The sequence below is a fragment of the Pelecanus crispus genome, chromosome 7 (genome assembly GCF_030463565.1).
Source record: "Pelecanus crispus isolate bPelCri1 chromosome 7, bPelCri1.pri, whole genome shotgun sequence".
NCBI lineage: Eukaryota > Metazoa > Chordata > Aves > Pelecaniformes > Pelecanidae > Pelecanus > Pelecanus crispus.
This window is the reverse complement of record NC_134649.1, coordinates 14,458,298-14,475,161: the sequence shown is the minus strand read 5'-3', so window position 1 is coordinate 14,475,161 and position 16,864 is coordinate 14,458,298. Positions and strand designations below refer to the sequence as shown.

At 36.2% G+C, this 16,864-nt stretch overlaps 1 protein-coding gene across 1 annotated transcript in view; it reads left to right on the top strand.

Moving 5' to 3' along the window:
- The window catches only part of MYO5C (myosin VC), a 40,822-nt gene extending 29,913 nt beyond the window's left edge, over nt 1-10,909 (top strand). The window contains exons 30-41 of the mRNA XM_075714540.1: nt 1,617-1,719; nt 2,502-2,553; nt 2,775-2,940; nt 3,201-3,288; nt 4,010-4,105; nt 5,083-5,237; nt 6,379-6,468; nt 7,829-7,979; nt 8,406-8,688; nt 9,720-9,894; nt 10,418-10,498; nt 10,757-10,909. Coding sequence (XP_075570655.1) covers nt 1,617-1,719; nt 2,502-2,553; nt 2,775-2,940; nt 3,201-3,288; nt 4,010-4,105; nt 5,083-5,237; nt 6,379-6,468; nt 7,829-7,979; nt 8,406-8,688; nt 9,720-9,894; nt 10,418-10,498; nt 10,757-10,909 — 1,593 coding nt within the window. The remainder of the gene's footprint in view (nt 1-1,616; nt 1,720-2,501; nt 2,554-2,774; nt 2,941-3,200; nt 3,289-4,009; nt 4,106-5,082; nt 5,238-6,378; nt 6,469-7,828; nt 7,980-8,405; nt 8,689-9,719; nt 9,895-10,417; nt 10,499-10,756) is intronic.
- The last annotated feature ends 5,955 nt before the right edge of the window (nt 10,910-16,864 follow it).

Sequence of the window (16,864 nt, the reverse complement as noted above, 5' to 3'; positions counted from 1 at the left end):
AGAATGGCAAATAGTGCACACGCAGGCTTTGGCTTCTGCTGTTGATAGCTAGGAAGACACTGAAAGTCTTTAGAAGTCATTTGAACCCTTGCACGCTTATGTGGCTGAATATTCAAATTTCATGAAAGATGTTTTGAACTGCAGAATGTTGCCAGGATGTCCATTGCTGAGCTCATACAAATATTTTGGTTGTGCTTTTTGCAGTTTCTCAACAATGCAAGAAACTTTTGAGGGGTGTGGTAATTTCTACAGATATGCATCTTTATACTAGAAGTCATGAAGAAACAAGTATTTATTTAGGTTTTTTACTTACACAGAATTTTAACTGAAAAATGAATCAGAGGTTTAGCAGTGACCAGAAAGTTAGCCCACCATATCTTTTTTTAATACCTTCCTAATTTAAACTGCTCATCTGATAATTTTAAAAAAATAGCTATTTTTTGGTCAGGCCATATATTTTTCTGATGGAACACTTCCAGTATTTCAAACTTTTGTGATACTGTAACTATCTATGGGTCAGTATTACAACAGTGTACTGGGTCTGTCTGGGATGGAGTTAACTTACTTTGTAGCAGTCTGTATGATGCTGCATTTTGGATTTGTGGGTGAAACAGTATTGATAACATGACAATGTTTGGCTATTGCTGAACAGAGCTTGCACAGTGTTAAGGCCTTCTCTTTTTCCTGCTCTGCCCCACCTCAGCGAGTTAAACTGGGGGTGGGCAAGAAGTTGCGAGGGCACACAGCCCAGACAGCCGACCCGACCAGGAGTGAGCATCTCTGTGGGTGCTGGGCTGCTGGCCAGATGGGGTCAACCCACAGCAACCACCTTCAATTTTCATTGTACTGAGGCATTCAAGTTCAGAATTTAGTTACTTCATTCTTTCGCTGTAGTCAGAGGACAGAAATTAGCATCTTTTTCTCGGAAGCCTCTTTAAAGCTCTTTCTGTTTCTCAGGCTGACAAGTTCTATGATTTGGTAGTGAAAAACCAGATGCCTGTGGGATTTATGGTGGTTACAGATTTCTGCAGTTCTGAGGCTCTCCCCACCAGAGGGCAGCTGAGCATATCAACCTGCTAACAAATTGCAGTCAAGGCTTAAGAGTCTAATTATTAATGCTGTGTAAAACCTAACACAAGGAAGTGCTATTATTGCAGAAGATAGTATATATCATATTATTTTTCTGCTGAGTGAAAAATAACTGAAGAAATATTTTCAAAACAGTTACTAAAATTGAAAATATAAGGAAAAGTTGCTTATAATGTTATTTTTTAAAAAAATATTTTATAACATATTGAGTTTTTTCCAACATTAATTGATCTAGGGAAATTAAAGACAGGGTGCAATTTCCTTTAAACTAGAACAGAAGAATGGTAGTACTGGGCCAGTCCAAACATTTAGTTAGCTCACTATTTCATTTTTAAGAGTGGCCAGCAGCAGGTGCCTCCAGAAAAGTTAAACAAGTCAGGCAAGCCGGTAGCAGTACTCCCTCACAGTGTCTCCCCAGGCTTTGACTATTTGCAGTTGAAGGTCGTCCAGTGTCATAGGAACTGGAATGCAGACATTTGAAAAGAAGAAAGGTACTGAAATACACAAATCTCCTTTTTCTCTAAAAGGTGATCCCAGATCTTAAACAGCAAGTTTCTGAACTTGAAAATCAAAAATTAGATCTTGAAAACCGTCTTCAAGAACAGACTATAAAGTTGAAAGGTAAAGTACTGGTATGGTTCCTAGTCTTACAGTTGTTTAAGATGAACATGATGAATTCCTCGTATTTGAATTTTATAAAAGGTGAAGCAGTATTACATGACAACTCCATGTAATTATGTGCCTTATTACTTAAGTTCTTGCTAGTAAAATATAAGAAACATGATGAAAAAAATTTGTGTCTCTTATTAAAGAATAAAATTTATGCAAGTATGTGTATTCTTTTTTTAACCTTTTTTAGGTCATTCAGTTCTATGGTTTGGCTGTCTGCAAGTGTGTTCAGTAGGGCTCTGCTAAGAATATGTGTAATGGAGTATGCCCTTTGGAAGCAATTCAAGGAAAGATGTTTTGTAACTTAAGGCATACTCTATGAGGTGGACTTTAGAGGGTGTTGAAAAATTCAGTGTGGGAGACAGAGGGAAAAGTTCTTGCTAAATTTGCTTGTTTGAAAGTTCTTCTCAATTTAGGAAAGCACACTTTGCTGAGGTTGCTGAGTCTCTCTAACCATAGTGTCTTCCTAGGCAAATTGATTTAAAATTTGCAAGTAGTTTTACTGCCAACTGCAAGAAGTTAGTACTGTCAAAATTCCCCATCCCATATAATCTTATGTGTGGTGTGGAGTAGTCAGATATTTCTCTGATCCTTATCTGGCATGTCATTCAATCTCATTAGATGAAAGAAAATTGTGAGTGTAAAAGATTTACTGAATACTAGTACAGAACAGTAAGAAAATGTGATTTTGTTGTTTTTCTTTTGTTTTGGGTTTTGTTGCTAATTATTACTGAAAAAACCGAAAGAGATGTCTAATCGGCTGCGTTATCTAGAAGGGGATAGAACACAAAGACGGTAAATATATATATATATGTTTTGTTTTTTTTTTAATGTAAGAAATGTAGTTGCCATAAGCTGGGGTAACAAAGTCACTTAAATTCTTTCAAGTACCACATCCAATGTAAGATTTGCCTTACGGCCTTGTGTACAGTTAATAAATAATGGACAAGTATGATATAACTCTGCTTTAACGAAAGAAGAGTAAGAGGCAAAGATTCCTATCTATCTATTCTTAGAACAAACGAGGCACAGAATGAAATAGATGTAAAAGAAGAAGAGAGACTGAAAGTCACAACCCAGGAAGTTGAGGGGCTGAGCAATGGTTTGATGCAAGATGAAATCCAGGATGAAGTAAAAAGCAAGATAAAGCAAGAAACGACTCGACTTACTGTGGAAAACATGGTGAGGAAATGAAACTGTCATTAAGAAACTGTACCTGAAATGCAGGATAAAAAGAAAGAAATCATGGTTTCATGGCATGGGCAGGATGTTTTCTCAATTCATTGGGGGAGAAAAAAAAAAGATATGAAGGTTTCATGTTTCTTCCAGCAAATATAAGTAAAAGGACATCATAGTGCTCTTTAATTGTGACAATAATGTGTAGCAGTAGAAGACATTTTTAATTGTGGTTGCTCTGAACTTACTGACTTTGATTATTACAGGATCTTGAAGAAAAACTAGACATGAAAGATAGAATAATAAAAAAATTGGAGGATCAGATCAAAACTCTCACCAAGACTATTGAAAAAAGTAAGATATTGTTACTTTTTTTTTTTTTTTAAAATACAGATTCTGATGTTCAGTGTGTCTTTGAAAGAAAGTATATTTAAAAAAAAAAGAAAAAAGGTAGATTTGGGGTGGGGTTAGAAATTTTAAAACCTCAGAAAAAAGTGCCAGGGAACCATCAACAGAAATTATATAAAAGCCCTTTCCTGTATTTTTTTCCCAGCTAAATAATGGGTGCGTATGGGGTCTAGCCTATACAATAAAAGATTAAGCCAGGAGCGTCACGTTCTGTCAACAAAAGTTAATACATACCCTCACACAAACTGCCTCTGAGCCAACAGAATGTTAGTTTTACATCAGATGAGTAGCTCCTCCCATGACCTTCAAATGACAGATGGTTCCTGATTTGAAATTAGTTTGTACAAAGCTCTTATATAGCAAGTAATTCTTCACTATAGAATGTACTTCAAAACATTGCAGAGGTGACTACATAGAGCTGTTTTGTTGGGTTTTATTTGTCTTACCAGTGCAAGTAATTCCACTGAATCCAGTGAAACTAATCACATTTATATTTCTAATGTTATTTAGGTCGTAATGCTTGGAACCATAAGCTAAGAACGTTATTGTGAACAGGGCCCATACTCTGTTTATTACAGAGAAAACTGCTTTTCTCCAATAGTTTGTTCTAACGTGAACATTAGCTTAGCTGTTTACCTGCAATTAACAGTGCTTTTGTGTTTGACAGCTGAAGCTCATGTGCCAACTTTGTCCAAAGAATACATTGGAATGTTGGAGTACAAAAAAGAGGACGAAGAAAGGATCGTTCAAAATCTGATCCTCGGTATTTTAGTAACACTTCAAATTTTATCAGTCAACGATATTCAGTGTAGAACACTACAACAAAAACTACAAGGCGCCATATTTCACTTATGTTCAAAGTTGCCCTTTCTCCCCTCTCTTACCACCAATACGACTTGGAGGCTCTATATTGTTCTTTTTCTACTGGCAGTCATTTCAAATACAGAAGTGCTTTATCTGTGTAAAAATCATTTGTCTGACTCTACATAATGCTGACTCTATTATCTTTCTTATTATTTATTTACTTATAAAGCTATAAGTCTCAAGAGCACTTCAGGGACTTGAATTTGCTTTCTTCCTGGTCATCTACTAAGTCTGTAAGTCATTTGGCTTATATAATCCATGTGTGATGGATTACTCTCCTGTCTGTCCTTTCCATGTCATTCTCTTCCCTGAAGGGAACTGTACTTTAATGTTTGCCTTGTAGAGGAATTTTGTCCTTCCTCTGAGTTACTTCACAGTATCAATCTTACTGCCAAAACAGCTTTTTGCATTAGCTTACAATTAATAGTAAACTCAACAAATTTTCCATGTACATTAGTACCCTTATAAACTACTGCTTGAAAACAGCATCTTCCTTTCCTTCTCATCCACTTCAGCCTTATGAATGTTTACATCTTTGTGAACAAAGGTGTATCATTAAGCAATGCCAAAATTTGGTGGGGCCTCCAGTGGGTAGTTAGATGCAAATTGCTTTTTGAAGTTGACCTGTCTGGTGTAGCCCATGCTGGACCTTAGGATTTGCTACAATACTCTCCTATTATTCTGGAAAACTTAATTAATACTCTTATATGAACAACACTGTCACAGAAGTTTTCCGAAACAAGCAATTAATCAGTAAATCCATTATCAAGTGACTGGTCACTGAAGAAATAAACCCCTAGTGCTTGTCTTTCTCAGGATGATACACTGAATCATTGAATTGTTATATAATAAATCTGATGACTCTCCTTTACGCAGATTTAAAGCCACGTGGAGTTGTAGTTAATATGATACCTGGCCTTCCAGCTCACATCCTATTCATGTGTGTGAGATATGCAGATTATCTGAATGATGCTGACATGCTGAAATCTTTCATGAATGTAACCATTGATGGTATCAAACAAGTTGTTAAGGTAGGAATTATGTTTGGCTGTACTGCACTTTTTGATTTTTAATATAAGTTTTACAAGATGCATGCATAGTACCTGGGGAATGCTCACACTTTCATTTGCTAGTATTCCTATAATAGAATAATAATCATTAAGGGACACTCTTTTTGAAGTTTGTAATAGTATCCCTGTAAAGCCTCCAGGTAAGGTTCTCCTGTGCTGAACACAGAATGCACTAACAGAAATTGTTTTTATCTGGAGAGCTTGATGACAAAATCATTTGAAGTATTTTATGTTTTACAATGAGTAGCTAATTAGGTGAAGTGTACCTGTGCTTTCAGCACTGGTGAAAGTCAGATGGACAGAAATGAAGCTTAGTATGTTTGGCAGCAGGCAGGTATCAGACTTTTAAGAGGTTTTTACACTGCTGTTCTACTGGTGTAATGTTTTTTTGACATGTCATTTGGTACTGCAGCATTAGTACCCAAATGATTAAAGTTATGTTGCCAGCCAGTTTACAAAATCAAGTTACAAACAAGAATTGTTAGCCTGTTGTCTCATCTACATAATAAATTCAGCTATGTGAATGCTTCATTGTGGATTTATAATGCAGTAAAACACCAGACATGCTTCGTAGCACAGGCAGTAATGGACTGTGGTTCATGCAGTAAAATTTGTTGTATACAGAATGCCTACAGTTTGTTCACGAACGAATTTATACCACAGTTTATCCATTAGAAAAGCTTGTGCTTACTTAGCTAACAAAAATAAAACATACTTACACATAGTTAGAATTGTGTTTATATGTAGTTCAGTTTCGTTTCTGTGTACAGGCATTGTTCACACTTTTTTGCAGGAGGGCCTCCAGTACACTACAACAATATACACAGAGATGTGTAAAACTGTTTCGTTCAGACTTATTTAGCCAGTCTGTCATTTAAGAAGACTTAAACAGTGTTTACCAGATAAAAGAGGGATCTTTGCTATGTGTATATTAGCCTGAAAACACAGTGTGATTTGTTCAGCTAGCATGTTACAGATGCTGTATGCGCCTTCTGCTATATATGGGCTCTGTTATACCAATTCTGTAATGGTCTTAAGTTTAGTTATTACATTAACTTCATGAGACAGTACCATTGTAAGATTGTGTTACTTACATTTTCAGGAACATTCAGAAGACTTTGAGATGTTGTCCTTTTGGCTTTCCAACACATACTATTTTCTTAACTGTTTGAAGCAGTACAGTGGTGAAGAGGTAGGAATGATTTAATCAAGTAACTCCATTACTTTACTTATGACATACTTTAATTGGAATTAAAAATAGTGATAATAGAAAGATAATTATTCACCAGCTCAGCACTGTTCCTTCCAGATATTTAGATATTCATACTGCTCTGCAGTGAGTGGTGTTATATGTCTTACACAAATAATAAGACAGTATAGAACTAACAGATCAAGTGAAATCAAGGAAACATTAAAATGCTAAAGCAGGTTAAAGACATGATGTGGAAACTGCTACTTAATTTGAACTCTTCCACAGGAGTTTAATGTGAGCTGGACTTCAGATGTGCAGCTACATATACATATAAAAAACAGTTTTACTATTTTATAATAGTGACCATTCAACCGTCTGCTTGCTACCAGTATGAGATAACATATACATTATATATATTACATACAGAAGGAAACCTCAGGAAAGGAGCTAAACAATAAATATCCATTTTTTCCTTATTTCACTTGCTTGTTTAAGCTAAGCTTTATCCTGAAATACAAAGTTATTTTAAATTCTTTTAAATTGCAAACTCTCGCTGTGTTTTATTGCTAGGTTTAGAAACTTAGGTAGACTGAACTGAAATTGCATAGGCACCTAAGAATATAGTCTTCAGGATTAAAGCAAAGAGGTACTATAAAGCCTTGGAATCACAGTTAACTGTGTATTGTCTAAACAACAATACTCCCTCTTGTGGTCATATCGATAACATCTAAAGAGCAGTGGAGAATTGAAAACATTTAAACTTAATTAATAACAGTCTTCTATAATTTAGTTGCAACAGTAGGGAAAGGTCTGAATCCAGAATTTAGAGGTTTAATCTGTATTTTTAATGAACATTCAAGACTTCACACAAGTTAGAATTCGGTCTAGACTTTTGAAGTCAGAACTTTCTTGGTGAAAAGTCCAAAAATGAGATTCCTTTGCAGCAATAAAATGTTTGGGGTTTTTTTTCCCAACATAGTTTAAAAACTGCATGTGGGGTGGGCAGTGGAGTTTTTTTTCTGTCTAAGTGATCTAGGAATTTCTCCTATGAAATCTATGCATGTATTTCCTTTGGCTTTAGCACGCTTTAGGAACAGAGTAAACATCAATATAAACTGGAAAACTAAGTACAGGAAGCGCAGAACTGGAAGCATCCATTGAAGTTGGCTGTGACTGACTCATTCTGAGACTGTGTTCAGCCAGAGATGGAATGAGTTACTCTCTATATTGTATTATTTATATAATGTATAAATAATATATAAATATAAAAATACTTATATTTATGTTCTTATTTATAATTGTATTGTATGTATAATTATAATGTTATGTGATTTCTAAAAATTATATTTGCAACTTGTAGGAATTTATGAAGTGTAACACTCCACGTCAGAATAAGAACTGTTTGAAGCATTTTGATCTCTCAGAATTCAGACAAATTCTTAGTGATTTAGCCATTCGTATCTATCACCAATTCATTATTGTAATGGAGAACAACATTCAGCCCATGATTGGTAAGACAGCAGCAACTCAAACAGACTTAAACGTAGCTTGGGAAGTATACAAATAAAGCTTATACATGGAGGCAAAGGATGGGACAGACGTCTTTCTCCTGTTGATTTATACATACCTGAACCTGCATGTGTGTTTCTGCACATATAAATTCTGCTGAATGGTATGTCCCCACAGGGTTTGGGGAAAGACTTTTTTCACAACATTTCCTGGTGTGGGATAAGGCTCTGAAACCGATCAACATTCTACAAAGACAAAAGGCTTTTTAAAATTTGTGTGCCCCAGAAGCCTTTGTCAGTATCTTATTTTTCTTGTATCGTTTAACTTTTAAAATATCCTGAAAGTAGGTTTTGTTCAATAATTAAGTTAATAACTAAAAGGAGCCTTAGGAGCGTTGGTCTTATCAGTTGTTTTCTGTTGTCTTTCAGTACCAGGCATGCTGGAATATGAAAGTCTTCAGGGAATTTCTGGCTTGAAACCTACAGGGTTCCGTAAACGTTCTTCTAGCATAGATGACACGGATACCTACACAATGACCTCTATCCTGCAACAGCTCAGCTATTTTTATAGTACTATGTGCCAGAATGGCTTGGACTCTGAGCTACTAAAGCAGGCAGTGAAGCAGCTTTTTTTTCTGATTGGCGCTATCGCCCTCAATAGTCTCTTCCTCCGCAAGGACATGTGCTCTTGTAGAAAAGGAATGCAGATAAGGTAAAGCCAGTAAAGTTTCAACAAGCAGTTGCTTGAGAATGAATTTTTCACACTTTTATGTAAGGGCCTTTATCACTAAGTCACTGGATATTCTGTAACCATTCTACTGGAAGCAGCTAATTGTTTTTTTGCTCTTTTTGAAAAAATAGATCTTTGCCTTTTGGGCTGCGCTTTCTCAACATAATATATTACAAGTTGTTCTTTCCATGGAAACACTAATGGAGGAAAAGACAGAGAAAATTACAGTCTGGAGTTTCAAGTCAGACATGTTTAGGATTCTTTCCATGCTAGTTCACTCATGATGTGATGAATAGTATTTTTAATTCTTTCTTACTATAGTAAACAGGTGCAGCGTCCCCTGGCTGGCAGACAGACAAAAGCTGACTTGCATTTTTCATGCTCTGTGATGAGAAAGGCACTGAGACAGAGCCTTTGAGGGTTTAGATCGGGCATCATGTGTCTTGTTACAAGCATCAAGAGAACATGCTGCTAACTTTTGCAGAAGTTACAGTTCATTTGTTCTCCATTAGACAGTCTGCAGACTAAGGTGAAAGAAAATCAGTAAAATCTTGACCCATCTGGGAATATTACTAGAAGAAAGCTGCTTTAACCTTTAGGTCATCAGTTATAAGCCTAGCCCTGCTTTGTAATGTGCAAAGACTGTTCTCATTTCCTGTATAAGCTCAGCTGTAAATGAATGTCTTAAAGACATATAGTGCTACAGTGTAATAGGCAATGCCAGTATGTATTAGTAATTTTCTGTAAACAACAGCTAAACTGATAACTTGCTTTCTATTATCCAAGCTTTAAGAATTAAAAAAATAAAAAGGATTGAAATATACAAGGGATTAAACTTACGGATCAATAAGCTATTGTTTGATTTTTATGATCTACAGGTATGGTTTTTAACTTAAAATGTATGAATTTGAACACTGCATTAAAGGAGCATTCCTTCTTTAGAAGTCTTTAACGTAACTTGCTTGTTAGGAGGGAACCTAACATTTCTGTTGTCTGTTCATGGTTTAACCCAGATGTAATATCAGCTACTTGGAAGAATGGCTTAAGGACAAGAATCTTCAAAGCAGCAATGCCAAAGAAACTTTGGAGCCTCTATCTCAAGCAGCCTGGCTCCTTCAGGTCAAAAAGATCACAGATGATGATGCCAAGGAAATATGTGAACACTGCACATCTCTTTCTACTGTGCAGGTAATGAACCATCTGTTTTTTTCTGGCAGCACCAATTGCAGAATCTTAGCTATCTAAAATAATTTGTTGCAAAGAGCTATGTGCCTTTTCATTTGATAAAAATAGCATTCCTCAGCATTCCACATCACCATTTGTTAAACTGAATTTTTTTAACTCCTTATTCCTGATTGTTAGCATTTTAACTGCTCCTGTGGTGAATACTTGCCTGCTTTATTCTATCCCATGTTTTTATTGCACAAAGTATTTTCTTTACTTTGTCACAGGCTTTTTTTTAATTGTTTTTCTTAATTGATTCAGCTTTTTCTACATTTCCTTTATCCTGCTGACACCTCTGGAAATGAGTCATAGCAATCATCATATATGTAACAACTCATTAGGTGACCACTCAAAATTCTCTTGTTATTATAAAATTATTTACTGAAACTTCCATTAAATATCAATAAAGATGTCATATTAATGCTTTCTTCTTCTTGTCTTCTCACTTTTTGTGACATGCTAAAATAGTCTTTTGTAATTTGAACAGATAGTTAAGATCCTCAACTCATACACTCCAATAGACGATTTTGAGAAAAGAGTGACTCCATCATTTGTTCGTAAAGTCCAGGTAAGAGCTACAACTATTATTTCTCATATTCAAGTTACAGGATACTTCATACACACAGTTTTTGATGCTGTGTAGTTATACTTGGCCTTTGCATCATATTATTACTAAGTTGCTCAGCTTCTAGACATTTGGAACTGATCAAAACAAGTCTCCTTAACATCATGTGAAAGTAAGATTTGCAACGGGAAGCAAACAATGTACTGGTTTTGCTTTGATTCTTAATACAATGTTTTCTTACCCTTTCTGTTATAATTTCAGGCTGTGCTAAACAATCGCGAGGATGCTCCACAGTTGATGCTCGATACCAAATATCTTTTTCAAGTGACGTTTCCTTTCACCCCCTCTCCACATGCCTTGGAAATGATACAAGTCCCCAGCAGCTTCAAACTTGGCTTTCTCACAAGGGTTTAATAAAACCAATGCGTTGGTATTTCCTCAGAGACTATATAAAGGCAAGCAGACTTTCATGGTTCATTTTTCCAGCTGGTGGACAGTATGGCAGCTTGCAGTGAATTAAACTGTTAAAAACATGTTCTTGAGTCAAGACTAAAAAGTTGGAATAATTTCAGCTTATGATTTCATTCTCTCTTTTCTTGCTTTTCTCCCTTCATCATTGTATAAAGTCCTACAATGATGACTTTATATCAGCTGGACACAAAGCTAACCATACAGTTTTTTAGCCCAAACCTGACAAGAAAAGCATTTATCTGACAAGTTTGTATTGGTGCCGTGTCAGCACCAGTCAGCAGAGGGGAAGTCTGCCATGTGATAAATGTTATTACTTTACAATTTTCCTTGCCTTCACTTCCTGTAACAAGAGATTTTTTTTCCAAGGTGTTTCTATTCATTGCCTTGATATACTGGATCTGTTTTACAGTAGCTTTCACCCTTCTATACTTCTTATACCTTTATTCCTTTCAAATAAGAAGTCTTTTATAACAGTTCCTCCAGAAGACTGTAGTAGGAGTGAAGGGAAGGTCCTTCCACAATTGTTTAAAAAAATCGATATAAATACGTCCATTGAAACTGGGGAACCGAGATCCGTCTAAGAGAATTGCTGTTACAAACCTACATTGTCTTTTTGTAGGCATGCTGGCTTTGCCCACTGAATGCTTGCGTTGCAGTTCAGGCACACCAGACAGCTCTTCAGCCAGGGGGAGGACTCGGGTGCTCTTCTTGAAGACAGATTTCAGTTTTGTTCTCTGCAGTGACAAGTCTGGATTTTCACATCAGTCATTATAGTAGAAAAGTCAGATAGAAAATTCATGTCATGATCCATGTTTGAATTACAAGCTTGTTTCTCTAAAAAACAGGAGTCATCTCCTTGTTTGGGTCCATCTCTAGTGTGGTGTATTTCAGAATATACACTTGAGTGTGCACATATGCATATCTTCCTTCTCCCTTTCTTTTTTGCTGGTTTCCCTCTTCCAGTCCAGACACTGAGTAGGAGTGAATGCAGCTACTGTGGTCTGGTCTTACTGATAAACCAAGCTTAATTCCTTACATTTCATCTTCATTTCAGTTCAGTTGCAGGATCCTTAGAAGCAGAAGTGGTCCTTTTTTTGCTTTGTTCAGCCTTCTCCCTGTAGTCGGAATGCAACAAACAGTAACTTTATTTAGTACTGGACCCTGTCAGAACAACTGTCATTCACCTCACCACCATGATGGCTGTACTTAGAAATTCTGCAGTAAATAATGCTAGTTTTCTAGCTAGTCTATTAGACATAGTTATTAAAATTGAGTACTAAAGCTTTGAAATATTTAAGGCATTCTAATTAATTTAGTTAATTTAAATATTACAGGAAGGAACAATTGATGTGATTATTTTTTATTATTATTATTATTGCACAGTGTTAGTACTGCTTGTTTAATTTCACAGAAAAATCTATAACTATAAAGAAGGAATCATTCTTGCTATTCAGTGTTCTTGGTGTTTACCTTGCTGTTTACTGTGTACAGTGAAATATTCATGGTGATATCCACAGAGATGTATTCCAAATATATGAAGGAAAAATTTTGTGTTCAGTAACAATAAAAGCTGTATCACAGACATGTAGGTAGACTAGTATTTTAATCTGTTAAATAAAGTAGCTTTTAAATCAATTTGTAGTGCTTTGAGTGATGCAAAAGTTATGTTTTCAGTATGGGATCATTTGAAAGAAGTTACTTGGAACTATGTGAACATTAGTGAATACTATCAGTCTTGTATTGCACCATAAACATTTATTTAATGGTCCAGTTGCTTTTCTGTAACATTGTGTATCTTCTTGTCAGAATGGTATGCTACCCTTGGCTCCTCATGAATTACTGTAAATATTTTAATGCAAGCAAGTTTTGTTGCTGTAATTTGTATATAGCCTTTTTTTCCAGTTACTGGAGCTGTATGTCTGTTACCAGGGACGGTATGAGTAAAATCACAGTCCACTCTCATGTCTGCATCACATAGAAGTGTCAGAAGGCATGTATGTCTTTATGACAAAAATTGCTGATCAAGGAAAATTGTTCAGACAGTCTGATGCTATGTTACTTTGAGAGGTTTCTGTGAAGTACGCTATTAACACTGTGTATGCAAACAACAAAATATATTTGTTAAAAGAAAGTTCAAAATCATAGGATCGTTTAGGTTGGAAAAGACCTTTAAGATCATCCAGTCCAACCATTAACCTACACTACCAAGTCCACACTAAACCAATCAAGGGTAGACTAGACTAAACCATGTCCCAAAGTGCCATGTCTACCTGGTTTTTGAACACCTCCAGGGATGGTGACTCCACCACCTCTCTGGGCAGCCTGTTCCAATGCTTGACACCCTTTCCATGAAGAAATTTTTCCCAATATCCAATCTAAACCTCCCCTGGTGCAGCTTGAGCCCATTTCCTCTTGTCCTATCGTTATCTACTTGGGAGAAGAGACCAACACCCACCTCACTACAACCTCTTTTCAGGTAGTTGTAGAGAGCGATAAGGTCTCCCCTCAGCCTCCTCTTCTCCAGACTAAACAACCCCAGTTCCCTCAGCCGCTCCTCATAAGACCTGTGCTCCAGACCCTTCACCAGCCTTGTTGCCCTTCTCTGGACACGCTCCAGCACCTCAATGTTCTTCTTGTATTGAGGGGCCCAAAACTGGACACAGTATTCCAGGTGCGGCCTGACCAGCGCCGAGTACAGGGGAACAATCACCTCCCTGCTCCTGCTGAATGATCAGTGTCTACTGTATGCTCTCAGAAAGTTATCTTGCTTTTGCTGACATAAATGCCTTCAACCAGTGTGTAGGTGCAAAATTCTGTTTGCTATCTGCAATTCTTCTAGATATAAGGAACAGTTTTAGTGAAGGCAGATACATGAAAGAGGCATTACTGAGGTTAACTTTCCTAAAACGATAGTAAAGGAGAAAGTTATTTCATTCAAATGGGAAAATGCCAAATGATGATCCTTACTGCAGTGGGAAAGCACTGAAATGGCTTACAGAGAGATGTGTAAGATGCTATTCGTATCTTTGGATGTGTTTAGACATGCAACTCCTTCTGTTTCTGGGAATAGGACTCAGCAGCATAGGTGGTGCCTTTCAGTCTTGTGTTCCCATAATATTCTAATAAAAAAGATTAGGACAGGTTACTTCTACCCAAGTCTCTGCTGGGCTGAGACCTTTTTTTTTTTTTCTTTCTTTTTCCTAATTTTGTCTCAGATCCTCTTGACTATGAAATGCAAACATCTAATGGCATGATTTCAGTGACTTCAATAAAGTGTCAATAGTAGATGTGACCTTCAGCATTTTTTTAATTTTTCAGGCATGTTTTCATAAATTTCCCCCCAGATTTTCTAAAGAATGCAAAAAAGCAGCATTTTTTGATCGTATTGATTTAAAATATATTGTCTTAAAACAGATTAATAGTAAAAGAATATCCAAGGAAGAACGAGCATGGACACTAATCAATTAGTTTGACTTTTAAATTCCATTAAGAATGTGAGATAGACTTAACGTTGACAGTGTTATATGTCAGAATGTCAACTTGATAGTTGGAAAAATCAGTTGTCGGTCACCTCCCCAGTATGTTTAAACTTTAATATTTGGAAGCCATCCAAAAATTGCTGCTGTATGGGTCAGGCAGGTAAGGTCTAGTTTGCCTAATAGTTTATGTTCTTTATTCTATATTGTGAAAGAGGGCAGTTAAAATAAAGCCTTTAAACTATGATCATCAGTACATAACTGACCTGAGGTGATACAACCAGAGAGGCTGAGCTTTAAATACCCTTTAAGCAGACTTAATTGGAAGGGCTGTCTTTCTATGTTAGCAGTCGTACACAGCTTATTTAGCCATCTTGACGATCTCCAGGTTCTTGCTGTTTGAACAGGTGGGTAATTTTGGATATTTATCAACGAGATTCATTGTACAGAATTTCTGTGTAAGTAGCATATTTTTTAATGTTTCACCATGCCACCATTTTTAAATGTCTACTGTAACTCTAAAAACCTAGTAAGTTTAAAATTTTAGGCTATAGCGCAAGAAGTTGTAATCTTTTTAGACCTTTTTGGTTTAAATAGTTGATATCTTTCTAAAATAGTATACAGATCCATCATTATCACAAACAATCTCAGGTATAGTAACTGCTTTTTAATTATTCAGAAGTTTTGTTGGCTTCTCTTGTAGCAAAATTTTGTAATATGTCATAATCTCATCTGAAGTAAAATACTGTTAGTAGGTATGATTCACCCTGTATGCTACTCCAGCAAATTCTCACACTTTATCAAAGATTAATTCTGGATTATTTATTCCAAGCCTAACAGATCCTTGTCTAAAGTCTCTAGATTTAGTAATGATATTTTGTTCAAATAAGATGGTATTTTTCCGTGTAATACTTTCATTTTACACTTCTTTTGAAGTGAAAGTTTTCCTCCCAAAGTCTAGTTGGCCTAGTGTATTGAGGCTTCAGAGCAAGTATATAAATCTGTGATTATGTCACCTGAGTTGCCCTCAGTGGGAACCACTAACTCTAAGAACCTCGGAATAACAGGTTATTCAGTTGTAAACGTCCAATGTTAAGAATCTAGTAGGACTGAGCCCAGGCGCTGTAGTCACTTTCAAGCTATGAGCAAGAGTAGCCCAGAGAAGCTCCCTGAAAGCATGGTGGCTTGTGGTCTCAGGCTCATTGTTTGCAAAAGAATGCACTAAAAACTTCAGGACATATTTGTACCTTTTCATCAGATGGAATATAAACCTCCTTGACTGCATGTAGCTGATTGAAAGCTCCATGCAAATTTCAGATTAATGCGCTGTAGTTCCTTTCAGGACAGATTGCTTCCCACATGTTTTGGGATGAAGTTATGCATCTCCTGGAGATAACAGCAGAGCTTTTATTGACTTGAGTGTGGGCAGGCTTTCTGAGTTTATAATTTCATTTTTTGAGTAGTCCACTGAAATACTTAGGAATAAGCAGCAGAATGCAGGCAGGTCCATAGAATAAAGTTTGGTTTGGTTTGGTTTTCATGTAATGTCCAGCCAAACAAATTCTAAAATCTGCATAGCTCATTGAATGTCTTTTGCTCCATTTAAATCTCTCTTGCAATAACTTCTTCTAATTGTTAACCATAAACTCATTATTTATGTACATGTCTAAATAATGTTAAAAGCTTTCATTTTGGAAGTGGTGAAAGGTCCCATTTTCCCTATAAAAAATGTACAGAGAACAATGACACTGCAGGATTATTCTTGTTTGTTTTTCTGACTCTCAAATAGTTTTCTCTGTTGGTGATAGTGCTTTGATCCTGGAGATGCCTGGCTTGAGAACAAAAGTGGGTTCATAATGACCAAGCTTTCAGTGTGCTTGAAGCATCAATTTCTGCTCAAGCAGCACATTGTTCATATTTTTGTAGCTGCTGACTGAGTCCTGGGTCATCTTTTTGGCTTTAAAAATAATGTATAATATTGCCTATTTAATAATGCAGTGGAAAAACAATAAATATTCATCAGTGCAGATTTCTCACAAATCCAGCTGTTGTTATACATTTCTGGTTAGTGTCTGCTGACAGTAGTTAAGCAAAAACTAAGAGGAATTTCCTGCCTGTAGTGAATCCATGTGCACAGTGCACATCATAACAATGTGTAATCAGTGTACATTATAACACAGTACATATTTTGCTTTGTATTTTTCTTCATAAAAAATATAATCTGCAGAGCATGTGACTGTTTTGCATATAGTGACAGTTCATCAAGCTCAAGAGATTAGTCACAGAGAGAGATTATCCAGCCTATAGATGTCTATATACAGTCTAAGCTGCATTAGCTAGCAGAGCAGTAGTGGAAGCTTTGTGCTGGACTGGAATGCACTTTTTCCTTTTCCATCTCTTTCAGCTCTCTTGAACTGCAAAG